Source organism: Zootoca vivipara, chromosome 15, assembly GCF_963506605.1.
Source record: "Zootoca vivipara chromosome 15, rZooViv1.1, whole genome shotgun sequence".
In the NCBI taxonomy this organism is placed as follows: Eukaryota; Metazoa; Chordata; class Lepidosauria; order Squamata; family Lacertidae; genus Zootoca; species Zootoca vivipara.
Window position 1 is genome coordinate 16,320,995 of NC_083290.1, and position 19,771 is coordinate 16,340,765.

General features: G+C 48.6%; 2 protein-coding genes across 2 annotated transcripts in view; both read right to left on the minus strand.

Moving 5' to 3' along the window:
* The window catches only part of MLXIPL (MLX interacting protein like), a 50,431-nt gene that overhangs the window by 21,667 nt on the left and 8,993 nt on the right, over positions 1 to 19,771 (minus strand). The window contains exons 2-7 of the mRNA XM_035139401.2: positions 16,551 to 16,657; positions 15,908 to 15,990; positions 13,044 to 13,133; positions 11,012 to 11,056; positions 10,627 to 10,822; positions 9,020 to 9,100 (exon numbers count right to left, since the gene is read on the minus strand). Coding sequence (XP_034995292.2) covers positions 9,020 to 9,100; positions 10,627 to 10,822; positions 11,012 to 11,056; positions 13,044 to 13,133; positions 15,908 to 15,990; positions 16,551 to 16,657 — 602 coding nt within the window. The remainder of the gene's footprint in view (positions 1 to 9,019; positions 9,101 to 10,626; positions 10,823 to 11,011; positions 11,057 to 13,043; positions 13,134 to 15,907; positions 15,991 to 16,550; positions 16,658 to 19,771) is intronic.
* Positions 5,792 to 9,021, minus strand: LOC132593232 (uncharacterized). The gene is made up of 2 exons (XM_060283035.1): positions 6,762 to 9,021; positions 5,792 to 5,860 (listed from the first exon to the last, which is right to left on the minus strand). Exons 1-2 carry the CDS (start codon positions 7,623 to 7,625, stop codon positions 5,822 to 5,824), a joined length of 903 nt encoding a protein of 300 aa, XP_060139018.1. The 5' UTR covers positions 7,626 to 9,021; the 3' UTR covers positions 5,792 to 5,821.

The window sequence follows — 19,771 nt, forward strand, 5'->3', positions numbered from 1 at the left end:
TCCAACTCTACCTTTCTCTGATTCCCACTGCCAGCCCCTCTGCGATTCAGTGAGGGAGGTTGCCCAGAGAGCAGGGGGCTGGCTGCAAGCAAGATTAGGCAGCTCCCCACCCTCACACACCCCACACCCTACCCCCTGCCCCCCCACCCCAGTCTCCTACCTGCAGAAGGGGTCCACCCGCGGTCGGTTACCATCCCTAGGGTGGTCTGCCACGGACCTGCCATGGGGACTTCTACATATGGCTCAGGTTCCTTCTCCAGCCTCGGTTCCTCATTCACTCTGCCCTTTGATTGACAGGCAGGAGCCCAGGAAGCCTCTGGCTGGCTGGGGACAGAGGTGGTGACCTTACCCCCAAGCCCATTGCAACAGCCCTCCGTGGGGCTGGCCCAAATGCCTTGCTTGGACTTCCCTCCACCCACCCAGCCTCCCAGAGCATCTGGAGGCAGGATGGAAGCATTTTCAGCCTTCCATAAGAACGCGAGAAGAGACCTGCTGGATCAGGCCAGTGGCCCGTCTAGTCCAGCATCCTGTTCTCACAATGGCCAACCAGGTGCCTGTGGGAAATGAGCAAGCAGGATTCGAGCGCAAGAGCCTTCTCCCCTCCTTCCGCTTCCAGCATCTGGCATTCAGGAGCATGACAGCCTCTGACCAGTATAAACAAAAATGGCTATTGATAGCCCTCTTCTCCAATTATCTTTTAAAGCCATCTAAGTTAGCAGCCGTCACTGCCTCCTGCGAGAGCGCGTTGCATTGTTTAGCTCTGATCTGCATGGGGAAACAACTTTTTCCTATCTGTCCTGAATCTTCCATCCTTCAGCTTCATGGCTTGTCCACAAATTCTAGTGTTAGGAGAGAGGCAGGGAAAAAATATCTCTATCCACTTTCTCTATGCCATGCATAATTTTATAACCTTCAGATCCTCCTAGTGTCCCTATTTTCCAGGGACAGTCCCGGATTTACAGAAGCTGTCCCGGTTTTTTATTTGATCCTGGAATGTCTCGTTTTTCCTTAGGACATCCCTATTTTCATAAGTTATGCGACCCCCGAACCAAGGGGATAAGCAACTATGCTTAGAAGACACCTGAAGGCAGTTTTTAAATGTATTATGCTTTATTATGTTTTGTGTGGGGTTTTTTTGTTGGAAGCCACCTAGAGTGGCAGGGGTAACCTAGTCTGATGGGCTGGGTATAAATAATAAAATTATTATCATTATCAAATAGGATGTCCCTGTTTTCATGTTGGGGGGGTATGTAACTTCTATCATGTGGCCTCTTAATTCACCTCTTCACTCTTGTTTTCTCTAAACTGAAACGTCCCAAACACTTTTCCGCACCTTTATCAACTCTAATTTTGGAGGGGATGCGAACCGAACTCCAGGAGTTTGCCAAGGAGTCCAGCACTTCAGGTCTGGAAGAAGAAAAGACCAAGAAGGAAAGGATACTTGTCAGGGGGGGGGGGCTATGATCCCTGAAATCCAAGCTGCATAGCTTTCCTGCAAAGCCCAGTGGATCTCAGCACCTTGCTTTAACCAGAGGGCCTCTAAGGAAATTAAGGCAGCTGGAAAGGGGGGGGGGTCTTGCCAGCATTAAGAGGTGAGGGAGAAATTCAGTTTTCTATGCATTTCCTGATAAACGACCAGAACTTCTCAAACAAGCCAGCAAACTGGAAGGCGGCTGTCTTTTGAAATTCACTCATCTCCGAATTACTTGACAGCCCCAGCTGCCCCCTCTTTCCCCTTTCTTGGGTCAAAAGTTTCCCTTCCTCTCTCGTCTCGCCCCCAGTGTGGTTTCACATTCCTGTAACCCAAACTCTATTTTGGGAACTGCTGCAAGACATAGGCACTCTATTTTCATTCAATATATTGACCATTTTTGCCCCCTCTGCCAGTCTGGCTTACACACACACACACACACACACACTCCTCAGAGCTCCTCAACGCTTCTCCATCCCTGCTTTAGTCAAACCTCTGCTTGTTGTTTAAAACCACCCTTTTAAAAACCTGCCTTTTCTTTTGCTCTCCCCCCCCCCAGACTTCATGTAAATCCAGGACTGTGACACAGCACCGGAGCTGTGTGACAACAGCCTTACATTTCTATGACTATAGGAAGGAAAAATTTGCCCCTCCCAATGGCCCCTAAACCAGTATCTGTTATTCCTTGGGAATACAGAATGATGTATTTCGTTATCAAATACGGTACGGAGATATTCTCAGTGTGGGCTCTCCGTTTGTGGAATGCCCTCCACAAACAGCTGGCGCTGACCCGGATGGCTTTTAGGAGCCACTCAAAGACATTTTTATTCCGCTAGGCTTCGGGCTAAATGGGTTGAGAATTGAGCCACCTGTCCTCATTGGTATGTTGTACGTGATGAGGGGTTATTTGGTTTCAGGTAATCTTTTTTATGCTTTGTGTTTGTTTTTAGATGCCCTGAAATTATTTTAATGAAGTGTGGGCTAGAAACCACTCTAAATAAATAGCAAAATGGTGCCTGTTTCCTGTTAGAAAAATTAAAAGAAAGAGAGAGGGGGGGAAACCACTCGTGCCTCCACTACAACCCACCTCAGAACAGAAATGGACCCTTCTAGAATATTTGAGGAGACACTAATGCAGTGTTTTTCAACCACTGTTCCGCGGCACACTAGTGTGCCGCGAGATGTTGCCTGGTGTGCCGTGGGAGAATTACTTTATATATAGTCAATATAGGCACAGAGTTAATTTTTTAAACATTTTCTAATGATGGTGTGCCTCCTGATTTTTTTCATGAAACAAGTGTGCCTTTGCCCAAAAAAGGTTGAAAAACACTGCACTAATGCATGGTTCATCGCTAATTCTCAGCCATGATAACATCCAAAGAGCCTGGCTTCTGGGTCAGGGCAAACCAACCCCAATTTTTTTTGTATAACACTGTGAAGTCCTTTTTTGCCTTCTCTCTGCAAAAAAATCCCTAAATGTTGTAACTTTTCCTCATAAGGAAGCTGCTCCATCCCCTTGATCATTTTGGTGCCCCTTTTCTGAACACTTTCCAGCTCTAAAACATCCTTTTTTGAGTTGAGGCCAACAGAGCAGTAGGCAGGCTTTCAGGTGTTTTCGCTGAGTATTTTTGTGTAATGACATCATGATATTGATGTAATTGACTGGTGTAATTGACTACGGTAGCATGCAGACTGACTGAAATATACTCGGAGTCAAGAGTGAATTTCATGCTCTTTATTCAGCTCATAGTCATCAAGGAGGAGAAGAGAAGACGAATGGCTCTTTTCCCAAAACCATCTGCTTATATACATTATTTACACAATGGGCCTTGCGTGATTGGCTACTTCAGGGCTACACCTGTGGGCCAATTATATTGTGGATTGACTTTTGGCTGCAGCCTGATTGGCTGCTCCTACAGGCCAATCAGGTAGCAGATTCACTTCTGCCAGCCGCCTGATTGGCTGCTCCAGCAGGCCAATCAGGTTGCGGATTCACTTCCACCTGGCGTTGGATTGGGTAGCTCCCGCTGATTCTGAATCCTATTGTTCTAGGATTCAGCTCAGTACATAACACCCCTCCCCTCTAAGTTCCAGTCCTGCCCGGGAAGTTGCATTCGTAGTCCCCAAGGTCTGCTGGCCGCCTCCGTGTGCGTTGTGGCCTGGGGTGTTCCTTGGTCAGGGGTTCTGGTTCTGGCTCGTGTTCCGAGGCTGCTGGCTGTGCCGGGGCTGTCTGGTCTGGCGCCACTGAACCACTAGGTTGTGGCTCTGGTTCCGGTGTCCTTCCAGCCTCGGGGCGCCCCTCTGTGCCTACTGCTTCTGCTTCCTCTGCCCACCCCTCTCGCTCTACAGGCCTCACTGCCCTGCTGTCCCCTTGGGACCCCTCTGTCCCGCTCTCCTCCCGGGTTCCTCCTGGGAATCGTCGCCGTATCTGGTCGCAGTGGCGGCGCCAACATTGCCCCCCTTCCGTTAGTACCTCGTACGACACGGGACCGGTCACCTTGGTGACTGTGGCGGGTACCCATGCTGGGCCTGCCCCAAAATTCTTTGCATACACTGGGTCCTGGGCCACAAATGTCCGGGGGTTCCTGCCTTTCCCCACCACTACCTCATCCTGAGCTCTGTCGGGGTGAAGTCGGTCCAGTCTAGTTGCAAGGCGCCGGCCCATTAGTAATTCAGCTGGGCTCCGGCCCGTCGTTGTGCTTGGGGTGCTGTGCTGTGCTAGAAGAAATGCGGCAAGGCGGTATTCCCAGTCCCCTTGTGTCATGCGGCGGAGGCTGTCCTTGGTGGTCCGCACCATGCGCTCCGCTTGGCCATTGGTGGCAGGGTGGAATGGTGCTGAGCGGATGTGGCGGATGGCGTTCTGCGCTGTGAAGGTCTGGAACTCCTCTGACGTGAATGCGGTTCCATTGTCCGAGACGAGGGTGTCAGGGAGCCCGTGGGTCGCAAACAGCTTACGTAGTACCCGGATGGCTGCCGCCGTAGAAGTGGATGGTACCAGTGCGACCTCCAGCCATTTGGTGTAGGAATCCACCACTATGAAGAATGTTTTTCCCTGGAAGGGGCCAGCGAAGTCCACGTGCAAGCGTGACCATGGATGTCGGGCGGACTCCCAGGGCTGGACTGGGGCCCTTGGGGGATCCGGGCGGGATTCTTGGCAGGTCTGGCAGTGTTGGACCCAGGCCTCTATCTCTCTGTCAATCCCCGGCCACCACACATAACTCCTGGCAAGGGCCTTCATCCTCACTACCCCTGGGTGTGTCTCGTGTAGGGCTGTGAGGACCCTTTTGCGGAGGGGCTGGGGAACAACAACCCTGCTTCCCCATAACAGGCACCCCTTGTGGGCCGACAGTTCATGTTTGCGGTTTGTGTAGCCAGCGAATTCTGGCCCGGGGCTGCTGCTGGGCCATCCTCGCCACACCCAGTCCAGGACCCGGGAGATGACCCTATCTTTTGTGGAATGGTGCGCAACTTCTTGTGCCTGAATGGGTCGGTCGGGAAGCAGCTCCAGGGTCATAACCTCTTGCGCAGGCGCTGGGTCGGGGCCTGTTTCTGGTAGTGGTAGCCTGCTGAGGGCGTCTGCGTGGCCCATCGCCTTCCCAGGGCGGTGGATTAGTGCATACTGGTAGCCGGCAAGGAAAATTGACCACCTGAGGACACGTGGAGACAACACTTGGGGGGTCTGCTTCTCAGGGGCAAACAGGCCAAGCAACGGCTTGTGGTCAGTCACTATGGTAAAGGGCCGCCCGTACAAGAAATCATGGAATTTTTTTACGCCCTTCACGATTGCCAGACCCTCCTTGTCAATCTGTGAGTAGTTTCGTTCGGCTGCAGCAAGCGTCTGGGAGAAGTATGCCACCGGCACCTCTCTTCCATCCGGGAGTTGGTGTCCCAGGACAGCGCCGATGCCATAGGGAGAGGCGTCGCATGCCAGCACCACTGGCAGCCTCTCGTCGAAGTGTGCCAAGACCGAGTTCGAGACGAGCAAGTCCTTGACTGCCTGGAATGCGGCCCTTTGTCGCTGGCCCCACACCCAAGGGGCCCTTTTATCTAGGAGTCTGTGTAGGGGCTCCGCTACCGCTGCCTTATGGGGAAGGAAGGCATGGTAAAAGTTCAATAGTCCCAAGAATGACTGAAGTTCGGGCTTGCTCTTGGGCGCTGGGGCCTCACAAATGGCCCGTACCTTGTCACCGGTTGGATGGACCCCTTCTGCGTCCACCTTAAATCCCAGAAAGTCCACCTGCGGCACTCCCAGTAAACACTTTTCCCGCTTCACCTTGAGGCCCGCCGTCTGGAAACGGTGCAGGACGGAGCGGAGGCGGTCCTCAAATTCCTCTGGTGTGGGCCCGGCGATCAGTACATCATCGAAGAAGGGGGTGACACCAGGAATCCCTTTAAGGAGAGAGTCCATTAGATTCTGGAATATGCCTGGTGCCACGCTAACGCCAAATTGCAGCCGCTTTACTCTGAATGCCCCTCTGTGCGTCACAATCGTCTGAGCCTCTGCTGTGGCTTCGTCCACAGGCAACTGTTGATACGCTTGGGCCAAGTCCAGTTTGCCAAAGATTTTTGACCCAGCCAGGGTGGCGAGGACATGGCTGACCACTGGCACTGGGTATGCATGGGCCGTGAGAGCCTTGTTTATGGTGCATTTGTAGTCTGCACAGATGCGGACCGAACCGTTAGGCTTGACGGGTGTGACAATTGGAGTTTCCCAGGGGGCGTTGGGCACCGGCTCCAGCACTCCTTGCTCCACGAGCCGGTCCAATTCCTCGTCTATGCGGGGTTTCAGGGCAAACGGGACCCGGCGGGCCTTGTGCCTGATGGGTCGTACAGCGGGGTCTAGCTGTAGGGCAATGGGGGGTCCAGTATATCGTCCCAATGCCCCATCGAAAACCCCTGGAAACTCTTTGCATATGGCGTCCACGTCCACTTGTAAGCTAGTGCGGTTCACCCCGGTAACGGCTAGCCCCAGAGGTCCAAACCATGCCAGTCCCAGTAAGCTAACGTAGGGGCCCTTAACTACCAGCAAGTCCAATTGTTGCTTTCGCCCTCGATATTGCACCCTGAAGGTCCCCACCCCCATAGTAGGGACCTTACGTTTCTGGAAGTCCCGGAGGGTGAATGGGGCCGGCCTTAGTTTGGGACCCCCATTAGGGCACAGTTCCCTTAATGTTCGGGCCGAGATTATGGATAGAGTTGAACCCGTGTCCAGCTCCATGCGGCATGGGGCTCCCTCTATCTGTACCTCTATATAAATTTTCTCTGTGCTGGGATGGGGCAACTGGAATACCTGGTAGTCCGTGATCTCTGTCGAGTTGCCTTGGTGCATGGTGCCATGTGACCTGGGGCTCCTGGGTCGGTCATCTGATGCTTGTCGACGGGTGAGTCGAGCCCGACACACCCGGGCGATGTGTCCCAATTTTCTGCACTGCCTGCACTCTGCGTTGCGGAAACGACAGGTCCTCCTCTCGTGGTTCTCCCCGCAGCTTGCACAGTTCCCTCCTTCTCGTCGAGGCTGCTGTGGTGTGTGTGCTGCTTGAGTGCGCCGCTGTACTCGGTGTACTTCCTCCCTGTCAGATTCGGATTCGTCGGTGAGGTCTTCGTGGTAGACCCTCGGTTGGGATGGCGGGGCCGGTCGTGCCTCTTGCGTTGACCTCTCGGCGGCTTCGGTTGCCAGGGCTTCCTCCAGAGCAATCTGGAACGTGAGGTCTTTTTTGGCGTAGAGGCGTCGTTGCAACATCTCGTCCCTCAGGCCACCGACGAGGCGGTCACGAAGCATGTTCTCCAATTCTGAGAAGTTGCATAACCGGGCGGCTTGGCGGAGGGAGGTCACAAACCCAGTTATGGTTTCCCCCGGGGCTTGCCGTTTTGCGTAGAAGGCATTTCGGCAAGCTACCACCGAGGGCTGTGGTGAGAAGTGCTCCTTCAGCCGTTCCATTATTGTTTTGTAAGAGACGGTAGCGACATCTCTAGGTGCAAGGAGAGCCCGGGCGATTTCAAACGTCTCCTCTCCACAGACGCTGAAGAATGTCGCCCTCTTCATGGCATCGTTGGTGACTTCTTTCGCTTGCAGGAGGAAGTTGAAACGGGCGGCGTACCCTTCCCAGTCTCCTGATGCTGGTTTGAATGGCGAGAAGCTGCTGTCGGTTGCCATTCTGGGTTCCTTGGGTCCTGGAGCTGAAGCCTGGATGCACGGTGCGATGCAGCGGTGCAGCAGGTGGCGGTGCTGCGGTGCAGTGCGTGGTGGCGGTCAGCTCAGCAGGATCCCATCCTCGTCGCCAGTGAAATATACTCGGAGTCAAGAGTGAATTTCATGCTCTTTATTCAGCTCATAGTCATCAAGGAGGAGAAGAGAAGACGAATGGCTCTTTTCCCAAAACCATCTGCTTATATACATTATTTACACAATGGGCCTTGCGTGATTGGCTACTTCAGGGCTACACCTGTGGGCCAATTATATTGTGGATTGACTTTTGGCTGCAGCCTGATTGGCTGCTCCTACAGGCCAATCAGGTAGCAGATTCACTTCTGCCAGCCGCCTGATTGGCTGCTCCAGCAGGCCAATCAGGTTGCGGATTCACTTCCACCTGGCGTTGGATTGGGTAGCTCCCGCTGATTCTGAATCCTATTGTTCTAGGATTCAGCTCAGTACATAACACTGACCATGCCTAAAACTAAAAATAGTATAGGACAGACCTGAAGTTTGATCCAGGTATTGCAGAGACTCCTGTTTTTGATGCTAACTCCTAATGTTGCAACCAGGGCTTTCTTTTTTCAAGCTGGAACTCACCAGAACTCACTTCCGGCACCTCTCAGGTGGGCGCCATGGCCATTGTAAGAGAACAAGGGAGGCGATCATGGTGAGTTCCGGCACCTCTTTTTCTAGAAAAATAGTCCTGGATACAACCCACAACTCAGCCTCAAACAACAGACCTACGAACATGAGAGGAGCCTGCTGGATCAGGCCAATGGCCCATCTAGCCCAGCATCCTCTTATCACAGTGGCCAACCAGAAGTCCCAATGGGAACCCTGCAAGAGCAGCATTCTCCCCTCCTGCAGTTTCCGTCATGGCTCATAGCCACCAATAGCCCTCTCCTCCATGGATTAGTTTAATCTTCTTTTGTTTTATCCATCCCGAACCTTCCAACATTCAGCTTCATGGAATGTCCATGAGTTCTAGCGTTACAAGAGAAGGAGGCAAATTTTCCTCTCTCCACCTTCTCCGTGGGCCAGGCGTCATTTTAAATACTTCCATCATGCCACCTCTAATTCACCTTTTCTCTAAACTAAAAAGAAGTGTGTCAGTCTTGCACTGCTCAGGGGCCCAGTGTCTAGTAGTGGCTTCACAGCTGCCCTCTGTTTTAATCCCGCTTTCAAATAACCGCAGAAATGCAACCTTAGAAGTGCTCAAGGGGTCCCAGAGTGGAAGCAACCAGTGCCCCCCAAAGTCGCTCCAATTTACCTTTTACCCTTCCCCCATAAAGGTGTCGTCCCCACCACCACTCATTGCATTATTTTCTGACCTTAAAAACAAAGCTGGCTCCTACCAGATATCTCCATGAAATCGTCGAGGGTCGGCTGCAGCGGCGCCAGGTCTGGTTGGATCATGTCTGCATTGCCAATGTAGGCTGTAGGCAAAAGAGAAGAGAGAGGAACCAGCACATCACCAGCTTTTCTCTTTCCTAAAAAGCACCAGTGTGGTGTTGTGGTTAGAGTGATGGGCTAGGACCCAAGAGACCAGGGTTCAAATCCCCACTTGGCCATGAGCTATGAATACCATCATGAGCTCCTTGGAGAAAAAAGGTGCGATAGGGATGTAATCCATAAATAAATCAACACACATCAATATTCTACATATCTGGGCAGGCTTGCCTAAATAAAAATGTTTTTAGCAGGCATGGAAAAGATTACAGTGAAGGCAGCTGCCTGATATCATGAGGCAGGGAGTTCCAAAGTGCAGGTGCTTACAGATCCAGATTGGCTGTTACGTGGCACCTGTAACAGGGTCATTTCCACAGATTGAAGGGGTCAGTAGGTGCATGGGCAGTCCCTATTTTCCAGGAACAGTCCCAGATTTGCAGAAGCCGCCCTAGTTTCTGATTTGATCCTGGAATGTCCCGCTTTTCCTTAGGGCATCCCTATTTTATCATAGCAATATTGGAGGGTATGGTAGGATGCCCATATTTTCATAGAAGAAATGTTTGAAGATATGAAGCTATGCAAGCCAAGGAAATAAGTAACTATACAACCTTTAGAAGATGTCTGAAGGCAGCCCTGTACAGGGAAGTTTTTTTAAAAAAATGTTTGATGTCTTCTTATGTTTTTATATATGTTGGAAGCCTCCCAGAGTGGCTGGTGTAACCCAGTCAGATGGGCAGGATAATAATAATAATAATAATAATAATAATAATAATAATAATAATAATGGAATAGGATGTCTCTTTTTTCATTGGAGAAATGTTGGAGGGTATGACATATGGACTAAGGCGATCTCACTAGTAAACTGGTCCCAACCTGTTAAGGGCTCTGTATACTAATAGTATATAGTATATATTAATAGTATATATTAATATACTATAGTATATTACTAATACTGTAATATAATATAATATAATTATATATAGTAATAGGGATACGGGTGGCGCTGTGGTGTAAACCACTGAGCCTTGGGCTTGCTGATCAGAAGGTCGGCGGTTCAAATCCCCGCAGCAGGGTGAGCTCCCATTGTTCAGTCCCAGCTCCTGCCCACCTAGCAGTTCGAAAGCACATCAAAGTGCAAGTAGATAAATAGCTACCACTCTGGCAGGAAGGTAAATGTCGTTTCCGTGTGCTGCTCTGGTTTCGCTAGAAGCAGCTTAGTCATGCTGGCCACATGACCCGGAAAAATTGTCTGCGGACAAACGTTAGCTCCCTCGGCCAGTAAAGCGAGATGAGCGCCGCAACCCCGAGTCGTTTACGACTGGATTTAACTGTCAGGGGTCCTTTACCTTTACCTTTATAGTAACACCTTGAACCCGGCGGCCCAGTAGCAAATCAACAACCAGGGCAGGTCTCTGAGCACAGGTGTCACGCGGTGACAGGGCCTGCCTCCCACCAGCAATTGTGCTGCAGCATTTGCGCTAACTGCAGCTTGTGGGTTCCAGCACACAATTACCTTCTTCGGGTGACAACTGAGGGGGGCAGCTGGCCTGGGTCATGGTGAAGAGGGTGTCAGAGATGTCCGAGATGAAGCTGTCCAGATCGAAGAGCTGCCTCCCCTCGGCTTCCTCCTCCTGGTCCCGCAGCAGCATTGGGACCACGTTGGAGAATAGGTGGTCGCACCAGTTTTCCGGAGACTTCCAAGGGTCAGCCTGAAGAGGAGAGGCAAGCAGGGCTGGGAGGGATCCACCCAGGACCATTCCCCACCCCCAAATGGGGACCAGGAGGACCCTCGTTCCCCATCCAGCAAGCCTGACTGGTTAGGGTCCCTCTGTCACAAGGGGGGTTGGACTAGATGACCCTTGGGGTCCCTTCGAATTCTGTAATGCTTCTTAACTCACTAGTTTGGGGCTGGCGGTTTCCTCTTCCCGGCTGAACCTGCGGAGCTGCAAGGGAAACACGGGCAACAATATGAATGAAACATTTTTAAAAATGAATAAAACCAACGCTAATTCTAAAAACCGGAATAAAATGCACATTAACGTTCTGAGTATCTAGGCAGATTTGTATAAACGAAAATGTTTCAGCAGGTGCCAAAAAGTGTGTAGGGAAGGTGTCATCCTGATATCAACAGGCAGAAAGTGAGATCCATTAGAATCCCAGTCTGCAATGAAGGAACCAACATTCCCTGCGCTTCGGAAGAAACGGCTGGATGCTGAAGCATTGCTGTTAAAGAATTTAAAGTGGATTGGTGACCTTTCCCTTCAAAATGGTAGGATGGGCTTCGTATGGCAGCACCAACATTTCCTTCATTCGGTGCAGATATTATTATTATTTCCCCCGCGAACTCGACTTTTAATTGATCTCCAAGAAATGGAGGGGAGGAGAAACGAAAACTGGGATCAAATCAGAAACTGGGGCCGTTTTTGTAATTCCGGGGGTGGAGCTACACTTGTGCTTTATAACCTTAGGAAACGGTTAAGAAAATGTTTCAAAATGTAATGGTCATATTACCGTATTTTTCGTGTATAATACACACACACACACCCATTTGGGGGGAATCCAAAATAAGAAAATGGGGGGAGATTGCCCAGAGTTGTCGAGCTTTTTTTTAGGGGAGGATTGCCGAAAATCGCTCACCCGCCTGACCTATGCTGCCACTCGCACATGTCGCAAGAGCCGCCAATCACCCACCCAATTGCCGCAGCGTCAGCCAATCAACACCAGCCCTTGCCACAGCCACCAATAACATGCACAATAGCCCCTGACAATCTCCGGCTCGCGGTAACAACCAATCCCACGTCCCCGCTAGCTACTATCTGTGTATAAGATGACCCCCAATTTTTAACATTTTTTTAAAAAAATAAAAAAGCTTGCCTTATACACGGAAAAGTATGGTACATTTCGTTTTAGAATGTTAATAATGCATTATTAAAACATGACAGCAGATGGCTCTGCAGAGCTACAAGCTATCTAAAACCGGGTAGACCTTGTGGAAACAAAACGAAGAGAAACTAAATGGGTTTTGGAATGACATTTCTACTAATGTTTTAAAGGGGACTGTAGATCCAGCCTGGGGTTGTCCCTGGAAAATAGGGACACTTTGAGGGCAATAGCCACTAACAGCCGTATCATGCTATCACTGGCTCTTGTGGGAGGGGGTTCCGTTGTTTAACCATGTGCTACATCAGTGATGGGCAACCTTTTGAGCTTGGTGTGTCAAAATTCGCCAAAAAACCGAGCATAACTCGGGTGGTGTGTCACTTCGAGAAAAAAACCATAATTTCGCAATATTTATAGTTTAAATAACAAAAATGTATAATTGTAATATATAACTGTATTTAATAAACCAAAAACTAATTATTTAACCAAACCAAACCAAAAGTGCCCAGAGTTGTTGAGCTTTTTGGGGGGAGCTGCTGAGGTTTTTTTTGGGGGGGGTGCAAAAGTTGCTTTGCTTTTGGGGGGGTGCCCCACAGCTGCTGCACTTTTTTGGGGGGGAAAGAGAACATAAATGACGAATAATACCTTCGCTGGAACTAACACGCAGCACTGACATAGTCTGCCAAAGCGCCAAAAAACCCAGCACAGAACGGGTTAAAAAATGAACGCTGTTACACCCAGTCATCGTCTGCCAAAGTGCCAGAAAAAAGGGTTAAAAAACCAATCTCTGGCTACAAGCAACAACAACAATAACAAAAGGATCCGGGTTTTAACAGCGGAGACAAGCTGTAGCGTGAGGAGGAGCGGGAGAACAAATGGGGGGGGGGACAACAACAACAGCGCGAATGGGCCGATGGGGCGTGTGCCAGCTGTAAGGGCTCTGCGTGTCACATCTGACACGCGTGTCATAGGTTCTCCATCACTGTGTTACATGAAGAAAGACTTCCTGAATCTTCCAACAAAGGTGAGGGCGGGGGAAAGAAACCTGACCCTTTTCTTGTAGTAGATCCGCCACTTGTGATACTCCTTCATCACGACCTCAATGCGTCGCTTCCAATAGTTCCCTTCCAGCACGACAGCCTAAGAAGGAAAAGGAGAAATGGAGGAGAGGGACAGAAATGGTTAAGTGCTTGAGACACAGCTAATACCGAGGGTGGCCAAGTTGGGAGCTTGCCTGGGCCTCAAGAGGGTCTCTAGTGCCCTCACAGCATTCGATTGGCACAGATTGTCCAGGAACATCAGACACAGAGACACGGCCTGAAATAATTCTCCGTGTGCGTGTCTGACCTCATCCAAACCCTGGAGGCTTAGTTTTTAGTAAAAGATTTGGAAGTAAAAGGAGGTTGTAGAAGAGTGTTAGTTAAGTTATTATTACGTATTAAGATTTAGTTAAGTGTTATTATTGTATGGAGTTTTAAGAGATAATTAGAATAGAATTGTACTTTGAGATAAGTATAAGAGATTTACAGTATTGATAAGTTATTAGGAGTATTAACAGGTTTAGATAATCATTAAAAAGATTGGAATCAAGATTTGGAAAGTACTAAGGAAGTAATATAATGAAACACAGTTGGGAGGGAATGGAGGAAGTCGAGAAAGATTCATGCTAGAAGATTGATTTGTTATCTTTTTTGTTGTAGTGTTTGTATTTTGTTTTGCTGTGTAATTTGTGTGTTTTTTGTGTTGTATGTTTTGCTTTATAAAACCCATAAATATATATTTATATATTTGCGTCTCTGCAAATGTAGTAAACAGGAACCTGATACTTTGGAGCATATTTTCTTTTCCTGTGAATTTGGAATTCATGCCAGAAGACAACTATTAGAGGCCTTGAAACTCAATTGGCTGATTTCCAAACTACCAACCGTTCAGGTCCTACTATCGGACAGGGATGATCAAATTACTACAGCCGTAGCTGAATTTTTGAGTGCTGTCCATGCAGAAAGGCTGGGCCATTACAAAGAGAGTTAGTGCTCCTTAATTGGTAGGTGATGTGGCAGTGTTCGGTGTAGTATTTATATATATATCTATACTCTTCCTGGAGTTAAGGAACTGACTGGGATAACCCTTGCTCAACTGAGTCTGTATTTTATATAATCTGTATATAAATTTTATGTGATAATGTGTGGTTTGATATGCCTAATAAAGGATATTTGTTTGTTGTTATATTTTCTTAAAAAAACAAAAAACCCTGGAGGCTTTCCCTAGGACCCCCACTCCCATACAGATATGGTTGAAGTTTTATAATTATGAGAAAAGGTAGCATTTATACGTTTATAAGCAAGAGAAAAGATACCAAATAATGAAACAAGCAAACAAAAAAGCATTATGCAGCATCAATGAAATATGAGTGCAGCAGAATATTTTTCAGGTTTAACTAATACTTCTACATATCTGGGAAATGCCACAATAATAACCGGTGTGTTGAACACAAAGGGGATCCAACAAAAAAGTTAACCTTAATTCCCTTGATTTTTCATCATGTCTACACCATTGGAATAGAATAATGGAAGGCAGCAAAGAAGGCATACTTTGCTGCCTCCATTGCGTCCTCCTTGTGCCGTCCAGCAGAGATTCCCCAGGTAGTGCAGGGCCTCTTATAGTCTGGCCCTAAGGAGGTGGTAGAACCAAGGGTAGCTCACTGTGACTTGTTTGCAAAGTATTTCGAGGGTAAAATTGATTGCATCCACTGGGATCTTGACTCTGCTATTACAGTACAGTTGTTGATGAACGCCTTGCGACTCAAATGTTTTGGCTCCCAAACGTCACAAACCCGGAAGTGAGTATTCCAGTTTGCGAATGTTCTTTGGAACTTGAACATCCAACGTGGCTTCCGATTGGCTGTAGGAGCTTCCTGCAGCCAATCAGAAGCCACGCCTTGGTTTCCGAACATTTTGGAAGTCGAAGGGACTTCCAGAACGGTTTCTGTTCGACTTCCGAGGTACAACTGTACCTTCATTACATATCTTTAGGCGCCAGGTGAAAATGTTCCTCTTTAAACCAGGCCTTTGGATGTGCTTGCGGCAGTGGGTGTTATTGGTTTGTTTGTTTGTTTGTTTGTTTGTTTGTGTCAGGGGGACTCCCTACAGGGACCCGCCCCCAGTCATCCTGACCAGCACTTCGCCCAGTGACATCGCTAGCAGAGGGTCAGGAGGAGGGAATGAGGAATGGAGCGGAGTGGAGGCTCTCTGATGTGTCAGAGCCTCGGCACCGACCCAGCTGGCCAGAGGGGGAAGGACAGCACAGCGAGGTGTCAGAGCCTCGGCAACGCTCCAGCCAAAGGACGGGAGAAGGCACACAGCTCCTTCCGGCGCCCGAATTGAGGCGCACGCCCACACGCAGGGCTAGGGGGAGGCGCTTTGGGGTGCCCAGGCTTTTATGCTGGTCCAAGACGCGACGGAAGCCATTGCCGGATTATGAATCAGACTAGGCAGTCATGTTTTCTGATGTCTCTGCACTGTAAATAGTATGCACAATAAAACTCTGAAAGACAGAGCAGATTGGAGCGTCTTTACTTGAGAGTAGCTGCAACAATCCCCTGACAGTTTCTATTATGTATTTTGTGTTCTTGCTTTGTATTTTTATGTTGCGAACTGCCCTGTGATCTTTGGGTGAAAGGTCTCATGCAAATGTAATTTTTAAAAATCAATATAATCAGAATACAATATGATAAAATTAAAGAGGATGAATGTGTTGTATTTAATTTATTGTATTTTCATGCAACCCATTAGCTGGGGGACTATCCATTTATATGTGTCCATATTGGTAAAGGAAAGGAAATCAAACCATACACACACACACACCTCACAAACACAGTTTTCTGCCAGAGATGAAAATGTGTTTGGGATACTCACCTCTGGCTTCCGGTGCTCATCTGCCTCTGAGCCATCCAGGGGGGTGACAAATCCACAGACGGGACTCTTCCGCCGTTCCACATCTGTGGCAGAGGAAGACTTCAGAGTAAGGGTCCTGATCCTGCTCCTCCTCCACCAAGCCCTCCTCCTCCTCCTCAGTCCAAGGCCTCTCCAACCCTTTCCCACCCAGCAAAGATACAGCCAGACTTCTGTCGCAGCTCAAGATCCCTTCATAGAACCATAGAATTGCAGAGGTGGAAGTGACCCCAGCGAACATCTAGTCCAGCCCCCTGCAAGGCAGGAACCACAACTAAAAAAAAATCCCTGACAGACATCCAACCTCTGTTTAAAAACCTCAAACGAAAGAGAGTCCACCACATTCTGAGAGAGTCCATTCCACGGTCTAAGCTCCTGATGTTTAATCAGAATCTCTTTTCTTGTCATTTGGGCCCTTGTTTATTTAAAAGGTGGCCCATGAAACAAAAAAGGGAAATCGCAGAAGCCCAATTTTCAGTTCTGGCTGCAAGTTAAGCTCCTTTTAGCTTGGGTCGCAATGTAGACCCAGAACCCCCAAACTGGCCCTCAGCTTCCTATGGGCAAATCCAGTCCCGTCCCCCCACTCTTCCCCAGCCCCACAACTTACACTGGATGTACCAGGCTCTCCAAATGGCATTGTTGAGGCGTATCTTGTCCCGGCAAAGCAGCCGCAGCCCCTTGAAATTCTTCCATTTGGGGGACACCAGTTTCTCACTAAAACGTCAAGCAACAGAATATGAATTTTTTTGGGGGGGGGTGGAGACACATGCAAAAGGGGAACATAAACGGATGCTGTCAGATTTGGGAAATTTAGGGTTAAATTATAGAAATGCCTCAAATGTTTAAGGGGGCTTCTAAGTGACCTCTCATGTGACTTTATTCTCTTTGCAGGGAGGTTAGACGATGCCTGCTTCTTCCTGAGCATTTGTTTTGATTAAAGTTTTTTTGAAGTGCAGCTACTGTGGCTTCATCCAAGGTGCATCCAAGGGGCTTCAACTGGGGGTCCCCTCCCCCACATATATTCAGTAAAATAGAAACAACGTCACCCGAACCCACCCCCACCCACCTCTCCCCCATCTACCTCTTTCCCCCCTTTCCTTCCCAATGTCTCAACAAATGAAACTGATCTGTAAAAATGTTAGGAGAGACATTGCACATATTTCTGTAAACCAAGAAAATCCTTAATAAAAAAAACTGCAAAAAACAAAAACTGAGAGTATCTCACGCCATACCCTGCCCTTGGGCCTTTGAGCTGAGCTAAGTTTGAGGGGTCAGTTTGGATCGTGCCCTGCGTCCCTTCTAATTCCAGGAGTCCAGTGAGGGATAGAACCTAATAGAAGAGGATGTTGAATGAGTCAGACAAGTTTCTTTGTAAGACAATGACCTTGGCTGGCCACTTCAGTGTCCCCATCAACATCCCAAAAGAATGAGTTCGGCTGCAAGAGCTATCACTAAGTGCAGACCCTCCGTTTCCCTATTTTCCAGGGACAGCGCCAGGTTTACAGAAGCTGTCACGGTTTCTGATTTGATCCTGGAATGTCCTGCTTTTCCTTAGGATGTCCCTATTTTCATCGGAGAAATGTTGGAGGGTATGGAGTTATGCAACCCCCGAGCCAAGGAGATCAGCAACTATACAACCTTTAGAAGACATGGGTAGGAGAGCAATAGCCAGTAAGATGCATGTGAACTGAGCTGGAAGCAGGCTGGTAGCTGAAGACACAGAGACCTGCTTGCTCTGTGCTAAATCCAAAGCTACGACAAACGCAGAAGAAAGATCTGTTGGGTTCTGAAATATACTCGGAGTCGAGAGTGAATTTCATGCTCTTTATTCAGCTTGTAGTAGCAATAGAAGAAGAAGAGAAGAATGGCTATTTCCCCAAAACGTCTGCTTATATACATTATTTACACAATGGGCCTTGTGTGATTGGCTACTTCAGGGCTGTGGGCCAATCAGGTTGCGGATTGACTTCTGCCAGCAGCCTGATTGGCTGCTCCTGCAGGCCAATCAGGTTGCTGATTCACTTCCACCTGGAGCTGGATTGGGTGGCTCCTGCGGACCAATCAGCAGTACATAACAGGTTCCGATGCTGAGAGCCCCTCCATCCTATGCTCAGGTTGTATAGATGTGTAAATAAAACCATATATCCTAAAGACACCACCATCTCCACTGACCATTCCAAGAAAACCAAATATTGGAAAGTGTCTGGAATCCCTGGAGTCTCCCACTGCTCAGAGACTGGGGGGGTGACGGCATGTAACAACGTAATGGTAGAGTCCTAATTTAATAAAGAGGAACTGAGCTGGCGCCAGGATTCGGCTTGGTCAGGCATCTGCCTGGGGCTCCCAATCCAGAAGCTGGGCCCCAGACCACAGCAAAACCCACCTAGCCACACACACACACCCGGCTTGCTTTTCCACTCCAGCAGTGCAACCTGCTTGCTCATCCGCCTCTCTCCCTGGCCAAAGAAAAGGGGAGGGGGAGGCTCAACAGATGCCCCTGCCTGCTGGCTCAGTGGCTCTCTGCCTAGCAAGGTGGGAACAGTGATGATGAGGCTGACGAGTGGCAGCGGTTGGCAACCCTGGCAGTGTGGGAGGTGGGGGGGGGAATTGAAACACTGAGGGGTGATGGCAGCTCAGATTGTTTTTATCTTTTCCTCGTATCCAAGTTCCCAGGAAGAGTCCAGATGCTGTTTGCTCTGCTGCTGAGAAGAGGGGGCTAATGGGGCCAGGTGCAGATCTGTGTGCAAGGACCCGCACTCAGAGCAACCCCTCCTTGTCTCCCAGATAGGAAAGCAAGTAAACAACAGGTGGGGTGGGGAAAACAGAGGCCAAGAGCTGGCGGGGTGGGGTGGGGGAAACATGACACTGTTTGGGGGCCCTGGTTTGGCCACTTTCTCAGCCAAAGTTGCCTTACAGGGTTGTTGTGAGAAGGAAATGGGGGTGGGTAAGGGAGCCTTGCATGATACTCTGAGCATCTCGGAGGAAATGGGGCGAGGATTTAAAAAAAAAAGTCATATAGAGAAAGATCAGGACAGAAGATAGGTCTGGAGGCTTAAAGCCATCTGAACATCTCCAGCTACATTGTAAGCTGGTCCAACACATTGTTCATTTTGTTTTCCAGCAGTACATAATAGGATGCCCAGTAGGGCGTGTTGAATTTTTCATCTTTAAAAATCCTGATTTGAGGGGTGTTAAAAAGTTGTGGTATGATGAGGTAATTTGAAATCTATTTTGGTTCCTTGTAAATATTGAGGTTTTGCTTGGTAATCTCTATGTGAAAAGTTCCTACTTTTTAACATTTTTTAAATTTTCCTGTCATTTATAAACATCTAGGTTATTCCCCAATTTTGATGAAAACAGATGTTGATAAGTGCCTAAAATTGTTCTGCAAGTCGCTTCGTATAGCAAAAAACTCGTCTTGCAAAACACGGTTTAAAATTTTCCCGGTTTACCCGGTCTACCCATTTAGTTAATGCATTCCTATTTATCTTGCGAAGCGCGGTCATAGGAAACTTTGTCTTGCGAGTCGCCTCGCGCAACGCAAAACGCTTTCATCTTGAGAGTTTTTCGTTGCATGAGGCATTTGTCTTGTGGGGTACCACTGTATTGTAGTTCTCTCATATATGTATTGTAGTTATCTGTACTATTAATATTAATATTATACAACAGTATGTGATATCTTTTTTGCTTTCTACCACCAGTCCACCCACTGAGGTCGTTGGGATTTCAAAGCCGAAATGCTCTGACAAGTAGATTTCTCATCTATCCGAGATAGACAGAATGGGGTGGCATGAGGACATCTAACCAGCCCTAGCAATTGTCTTCTGT

Bases quoted from the DNA above. Each gene is read 5' to 3' on its own strand.
- LOC132593232 (XM_060283035.1), bottom strand. From the start codon at position 7,625: ATGGCAACCGACAGCAGCTTCTCGCCATTCAAACCAGCATCAGGAGAC. The intron at 5,861-6,761 runs GTATTCCAGTTG...CTCTCCTTAAAG, and splicing joins CAGAGATCACGGACTACCAG to GGATTCCTGGTGTCACCCCC.